This window comes from Cebidichthys violaceus, unplaced genomic scaffold (genome assembly GCF_023349555.1).
Source record: "Cebidichthys violaceus isolate CVI_PGR_0920_01 unplaced genomic scaffold, fCebVio1.0.p SCAF_220, whole genome shotgun sequence".
NCBI classification, from domain to species: Eukaryota; Metazoa; Chordata; class Actinopteri; order Perciformes; family Stichaeidae; genus Cebidichthys; species Cebidichthys violaceus.
Window position 1 is genome coordinate 1 of NW_027176396.1, and position 7,500 is coordinate 7,500.

The window sequence follows — 7,500 nt, forward strand, 5'->3', positions numbered from 1 at the left end:
ACCGGTGTTCAACACGTGAGCAGATGGAGCACATTGTCTCTACGTAGAGGTGTGTGTGTGTGTGTGTGTGTGTGTGTGTGTGTGTGTGTGTGTGTGTGTGTGTGTGTGTGGCTGCAGCGTGTTTGTTTTCCCCCTCTGCCCTTCCTGCACTTTTTACTGGTTGACCTCCATCTGAACATCAGTTAAGTGATGGTGTGAAGGGGGTGTTGGTCATGTTCCCTCGACGGGCACACACACACACACACACACACACACACACACACACACACACACACACACACACCCTGCAGGCGGTGCCACGAACCTCCGCCTGAACAGCCAACCTGCCGAGTGAAAGCAGTGTGTATCGAACTGCTGTGATATGCAGCCACATGCTGTGTGCGTGTGAAGGTTATTAGAGTGTGTGTGTGTGTGTGTGTGTGTGTGTGTGTGTGTGTGTGTGTGTGTGTGTGTGTGTGTGTGAGAGAGTGAGAGATCAACACGGCCCCTCTTATCTCCAGATCAATAGTGTTCTCCGGGGGAGGCTCGACTGGAGCTCGGGGAAAGATGGACCCGCGATCCGATCCTCGGCGCTGTAGCGTCACTGAAACAACACGCGACCAGCTCTGCGGTAGTTCTGACCAAAGTTGGAAGTGTGGCTTCTTCATTTTTGTTCCTTTTTTTTATAAACCCAGCAGTGTAAAGATAGACGGTAGGACTGGACACACGTGGGTTGTGTTCCTCACTCGCTCACAGGTTTAGAGCCCAGTGTAGCGATTCGTATGCAAACGATTTTGTCTCCCGTTGATTATCGAGATGAAGCGTTTTGTTGTGCCGTAATGTTCTCTCTACATGCATAATGTATCCAAAGTCCATCAGTAACCGCATTAACTCATGGTGATCCCAATTCTGACCAAAATTAATTGTGGATATGATTTTAGAGATGTAGTTCAATGACAAGTTGCCTGAAAGATAATTGCTTTGACTTTGAGCCTAGCAGCTCCTAACGGTGTGAATGTCCTTAGTGTGTGTGTGTGTGTGTGTGTGTGTGTGTGTGTGTTGTCAGACTCCTCTGCTCAGCTCAACACACTGACCTACTTCGGTGCATCTGCGGCAGGCTTTTTCTTTTTCAAATGCACGGAGCTCTGCCGCTGCGAGGCACAACAGAAAGCACACACACACACACACACACACACACACACACACACACACACACACACACACACACACACACACACACACACACACACACACACGTGTCTCTACAGTGCATGCATTATACACACGGCCACAGAGAGGAGGGGCTGTGCATTCATTTAGAACAGTGGAGTAAAAGCAGAAGTGGATTCTTTTCTGTTCTTTTTTTCCAAAGGGCTTTTTTTTTTTTTTGTGTGCAGTGAGAAGGCCAGCGCTCTTACCTTGTTCATAATGATGAGGTCTGTGAGTCTGAAGAGGACACACACACACACACACCGCGTTAATGCCGACCGTCACACAAATCTCTCGTCTGACCTTTTTTGCTCTCCGTCTCGTGACTTGTGACCTTTCTCTGAACACACTTGAGGTTCAGTTCTGATCCTTTTTGTTGAAGCAGCTTTACGAGGAACTTTCATCTCGTGTGGATTTTGGCGGCCCCTGTGGACAAAAGCGGTAGCGATCTCCACGAGCTTCCAAAGTAAAGATTCTTCGTTTGGAAGTGTTTGGAAGGCTGATGGTGATGAGATAATGCTATGGAAGATCAATAACTGCAATGTGACGATGGTGAAACTGTGTGAACTGTGTGTTAACCACGTCTCATAATGCATCTTAAAAACATGAAGTAGACACATGATTATGGTGAATGATAATCACGATTATTCATTGATTTTTAGGGACAAAATGTTTGTGTTGCACTTTCACAATTACATTCACGTCCATGTCGTGCTACATGACTGCTAATGTCCAAATCCTCCTCTCGAAACGAGACTTAAAATGACAGTAATATGCAGTATATTACTCCTCGCTTTGGACTGCACGCTGCAGCGCTCAAGTGCGTCCGTGCGAGAGCTCGGGCCTCGTGAGTAAACGTGTAAACACACCGAGTTAACGAGGTTACGGCTCAGAGCGGCTCGGCGCTTTGAGTGCTTCTTACGGTGTTCCCGCTGTGTGCAGCCATCTGGGAGGCACCGCCCCACGGCCTGTCGCACAACAACAAGAATGGAATTCTACATCTTATGAGGACGGCCGCTGTCGCAGATGTTGGTCAAGAGAGGGCTGATGGGAAAGTATCGGTGTTTTTACCACCAATGAATTCATATTAGTATTATGATATATCGTGTTTAGCCTGTTGATAACCTTTTTTGTGATTGTTTTGGTTTTTCTTGATTAACCAATTAAAGGGCCAGAGTCGTGTATATATATACTCTCTGATTCGTTTACCTCCTGGAAGATAATTAAATTTCTCCCGTAAAAGAGAGGCTGAGGTGAGGAGGAAAAGCGGAGATGAGCACAGAGCGTCGGCCGTATAGAGGAGGACCTGTTTTCTGGGAATGTGAAGGGTCAGCGCCGCACTGGGGGGGGGGGGGGTTGTCATGCCGGCACGGGACGCACAAAAAAAAAAAAAACACTCGCCGTGCCCTTCGGGGTCGGTAACGAGGCCCGTTTGGGCTGCCAGCACCTTTTTTTTGTGAATGTCAAAAGAGCCGTCCGACAAGAGGGAGGGAGGGAGGTGGGAGGGAGAGGGGGAGTCGATCCAGAGAGGTGTGATTATTCAACAGCACCTGCTCTGCAGTGTAATGAGTCACATGTAGCTGAACAGCGACACGTCCTCTGCTACAAGCTCCGACACGACTCGGTCCACGCTCTGTCTGTCATTCTCTGCTTCCTCCTCTAATCCCCGTCACGTCACCCCCGAAGGGGATGCCGAGACAGCCCCCACACACACACACACACACACACACACACACACACACACACACACACACACACACACCTACAGCTCATCATTGCTGCATGTTATTCCTTTAGCCGGATGTGTACACATTCTAGGGCTGTTCAAATAAATACATTCAGGTTTCAAAACACTTCCTCCGACTTAAACCCTCGGTAAGGAGGACGCAACAAACACGTGGAATTATGTCACCAAACCACAACACATGTCGGCTCAGCTCAGTGTCAAGAAGGTGCGTGGATGCTGCCAAGAGGAGGAGGAGGAGGTGGGGGGGCTCTTACATCAGGAGCTCTGGATGAGGAGGGCAGTGACTCAGGAGGAGGTTGTGCCGCCTCTCTTTGCGTCTCTGAAGTAGCGTCGCTGGAGGCGTGGGCGTCTCGAGGAGCTGTGAAGTTGAAAGAGGATCAGGGTAGACCGGGATCAGGACAGAGGCCAGGATCAGGGTAGACCAGGATCAGGACAGAGGCCAGGATCAACCCTTTGTTACGTGACAATGACACACAAACAGACGTTGTTTCTGTATCCCTAGCACTGAAATGAAGAGCTCTGTGATGCTGATGACTTGAGATGTGATCTTTCTGAAAGAATGTTTTAAAGTTTCCTTTCCGGTGAGCAGAAGCCTTTTAATCCTCTTGTTGGTCCTGCTCCTGAGCTTTGTACCCTCACCCGGCACGACCACAACCTGGAGGGGGAATGACCAGACCTGATCCGCTACCTGATGTGCCGTCTGCCAGCATTAGTCGTCATTAGTCCTTCACAGGGGGGGGGGGGGATTCCAGATCACACAGGCCTTCATCTCTCAGAGCAGTGAGACACCTGCTGGCTGACTGCAGGCATTTCACGGCGTAGAGGCCTGGAAGGCAGAGAGCATGCTGGGATGTACACACTCGACTGAAACCGTCTCAGTGTAATACTGATGCTGTACTGCTGGGCCCGCTGGAGAGACAGGAGGCAGGGGAGAACCAGAACCAGGACACTGAGCGGCGTTCACGTTCAGAAGAACCGTCCCGTCCTTCCTCTCAGTCTCGCTCTCCTTTTTTTGTCGTCCTCTCTTTCACGCAGACAGCCCCAGGAAGACGGGACCGGGTCAACGAAGACGAAGGAGACGCAGAACGACATAACGTCGCCTCCAACACTATGCGCGTCTGACGCACGCAACTGGTGAGTGTGTGTGTGTGTGTGTGTGTGTGTCTTTTGATTTATTTTAGCATGTGATCACAGTTAGAGGGCTTATTGTGTCGGATACACAGGAGTGGAGATGGAGCCAAAGTGTCACAAAGGCAACTTTAGTTGTAGTGTTGTAGAGGAATTTAGTGTTTTATTTTTTTAACGAAAAGACAGTTTTTGGGGACACCTGCATGTCCTTATTGTGGAGGTATTCTATGAAAATTCAACGAGGTCCAGTTAGAGAGACTTTCCTCCGTTCAAAGATCCGGAACATCCCAGTAATGTCTATGATTTAGTCCCACACATATATATATATATATATATATATATATATATATATATATATATATATATATATATATATGTATATGTGTGTGTGTGTATGTTGAAGTGGCCTATTTACAACGCATGTAACGATTGTGAACGAGTACCGTAAAGGTTGGAAAAGCTGCGCCGGTTAAAATAGTAATAATTCTCAGTTATAGGTTCATATTTATCACAGCATTTCCTCTAACTTAATAAAATAAATACCTGGCACGTGTGTGTGTGTGTTTGTGTGCTCAGACACACACACACACACACACACACACACACACACACACACACACAGAGTTATTCTCGCAGGAAGTAAGGTGATCACAGATGCATGACTTCATAAACAGACAGACAGACTCAGGCTTGTAAACACACACACTGGCTATTGCTTCCTGTGTAGTTAAGCGCTGCTGTCAAACAGAGGGGGGAGGAGGGGGGGCTGGGGGGGGCTGGGGGGGGGGTGATGTGATGTGATGTAGTGGTGTTTGCCCTGCGGCTTAGCGGAGTGCAACTGTGGAAGGCAGCTAATGGCTCCTAAAGCACCATCCCGTTTCAGCCTTGAGCCGAAAAGATAGAGCGAGACACACACACACACACACACACACACACACACACACACACACACACTCACACACTCACACACAGAGGCTGGCATTGTCAAGTACACAAGGGATGGCTTTGCTCGCTTTCAGTATTCTAAGCCACTTCGTACTTTTCATTACTGTCTCTCTGTGTGTGTGTGTGTGTGTGTGTGTGTGTGTGTGTGTGTGTGTGTGTGTGTGTGTGTGTGTGTGTGTGTGTGCTTTTGGCAAAGAAAAGCCTCTGAGGTGGGGTTTTTTTTTTTCTGTCATGGGAAGAAAAGAATATTCAAATATTCAAATGAAATCCTCATAAAATAGGAAATCATCCACAGTGGAAATTTCCCCTGTAAAATATGTAGACACTGAGCCTCCAGTCATAACATCATGACTGGAGCCATGACTGATGAGTTAACACTTACTTTAGATTCCTAAATAAACAATATCAGTTTCAGTGTAAGCTATGTTTTCACCGCTTTACTGTCAGACGGCCGTTGTCGACGCTCTCTTCAAAGCCACCAGACTCCATTGATTAAAAATATCTTACCTTGCAGAACAGTGAAGTTGCCGTTCTACCGCTGCCTCCATTGCTCAGTTACTTTGTGTTGTTGTGTGACTTCGGTGAATCTGAACTAAACCCCTTTTTTTAAAACACCAAAGTCGCACAAACTAATTATCAAGGCGGTGGTGGAACCAGCAACCATCCCCTCCCCCCCCCCCCCCCCCACCCCGTGTCCTGCAAGTTAAAACTACTGCTTTTGTCAGTGGAGTCCGGTGGCTTTTGAGGAGAGTAAAGATAACAGCTTCACCTCCCTGACAGCAAAGGTGAAAATATGATCTTTGCTTGACTCTGTAGTCTGTGATAATAAGCTGAGAGTACTCCAATCCAACAGCAGGTGGTGCTGCTGCTGCTACAAGCTGAGCGTGTGCTCATGTCTACAGGTGATGATTGTCAAGGTGTGTGTGTGTGTGTGTGTGTGTGTGTGTGTGTGTGTTTTTCCAGAGGGCCGGGGCGGGCTTTGCTGCAGCTGAGGATGATGAATGGTCTCATCTAGAGCTAGATGGTGTGGGAATGATGGACCTCCCCAATGGCCAATCAGGCATCATCACCACCACTGCAACAGTCTCTGAGGTGAGGCCACGCCCCCGCTCCACACACTGCTTTCAAAATTCACCGCGTGTGCGCTTTTCTTTCCCCCCCCCAGACGAAAAGCTGAGTGTATCATAATTAGATGACAGAATGAAGTATTGAAATGTTAAGACACTTAATAAATACCTTGTTGTGTGTGTGTGTGTGTGTGTGTGTGTGTGTGTGTGTGTGTGTGTGTGTGTGTGTGTTGTGTAGAAGAGCAGCAGCTGCGAGTCTCTCAGCGATAAAGGCTCTTCAGACCTGAAGAAGAGTTTTGACGCCGTTGTGTTCGATGTGCTGAAGGTCACTCCCGAAGAATATGCAGTAAGTGACGTTTAAGTGTGTGTGTGTGTGTGTGTGTGTGTGTGTGTGTGTGTGTGTGTGTGTGTGTGTGTGTGTGTGTGTGTCTGAGTGTTTTGAAAACCAAAATGTTCAGTAAGCACAAAACGCGATGTGCTGACTTGAGACAGGAGGAGACGGGAGGATGGAGGAGGAAATGGGGTCAGAGTTCTGATCAGTAATAATTGATGACGGTTGGCAGTGCCAAGCGGGCGCCGATGGATCTCATCTGGCTTCAGCTGCACGGACCTTCTCCATGGCAACGGCGGACATCGCGCATCTGAATCGTCGGCCTTTCAGTCGATGGTGAAACGTCGTTAGTCGAGAGCTTAAACCGAGACCAAAAACCTCTTTTTGAAGACCGGGTCAAGAGACCAAGACCGGGGCTGTGCGTGACCCGCACTGCGTGACACGCTTAGGATGAAGTGTGGAACATGCAAATCATAAGCCCTCCTCAAATCGATGTGACAAGATCCACGTTCCCATAAAAACAGACACCGAAAAACAACTTCATTCACCTCTTTTATTACCATATATTGTGTGTGTGTGTGTGTGTGTGTGTGTGTGTGTGTGTGTGTGTGTGTGTGTGTGTGTGTGTGTGTGTGTGTGTGTGTGTGTGTGTGTGCATGTGCGTGCGCCACAAGAAATGTCTTGATAAAATGATCAAAAGGCATATTAATGCAGTTCTAATGTCATCAATGTACACACAGTGTTGTGATATAGTCCTGCAGTCGTGGTCCTAAACGGTCTCGTAATCCAGTCCTGAGTCCCGTGTGTCTGAGGCCGAGACAAGACCCAACAAGTGGTCTTGAGAACCGGTCCGGATCACTACGACTACGCCATCGTCCCATTTAGAAATCAAATAAAAGCATTTCAGTTCTGCGTCACGTCTGCAATCCTTTATCTTTGACGTGTGGTGTTCACCGCTCAACCACAAGAGGGCAGTCTTCATCTTCTCTTAAACTGTGGCGTCTTCAGTTAACATCTTCCCCATGCTGTGTCCAGTTTATGTAAAGGTCCAGGTGTCTCAACCACCTGCTTGAGAGGACAACCACCTCTCTAGC

The 7,500-nt window shown here is 48.1% G+C and overlaps 1 protein-coding gene across 3 annotated transcripts in view; it reads left to right on the forward strand.

Moving 5' to 3' along the window:
- Positions 1 to 3,764: 3,764 nt before the first annotated feature.
- Positions 3,765 to 7,500, forward strand: part of LOC137878067 (ras-specific guanine nucleotide-releasing factor RalGPS2-like) — a 47,289-nt gene continuing 43,553 nt past the window's right edge. For 2 of the 3 annotated variants that reach the window (XM_068718170.1, XM_068718171.1), the window contains exons 1-3: positions 3,770 to 4,069; positions 5,972 to 6,100; positions 6,314 to 6,421. In XM_068718170.1, coding sequence (XP_068574271.1) covers positions 6,041 to 6,100; positions 6,314 to 6,421 — 168 coding nt within the window. In that variant the 5' untranslated portion in view covers positions 3,770 to 4,069; positions 5,972 to 6,040. Of the gene's footprint in view, positions 4,070 to 5,971; positions 6,101 to 6,313; positions 6,422 to 7,500 lie in introns of all 3 variants that reach the window. The other variant, XM_068718169.1, reaches the window with a different exon arrangement.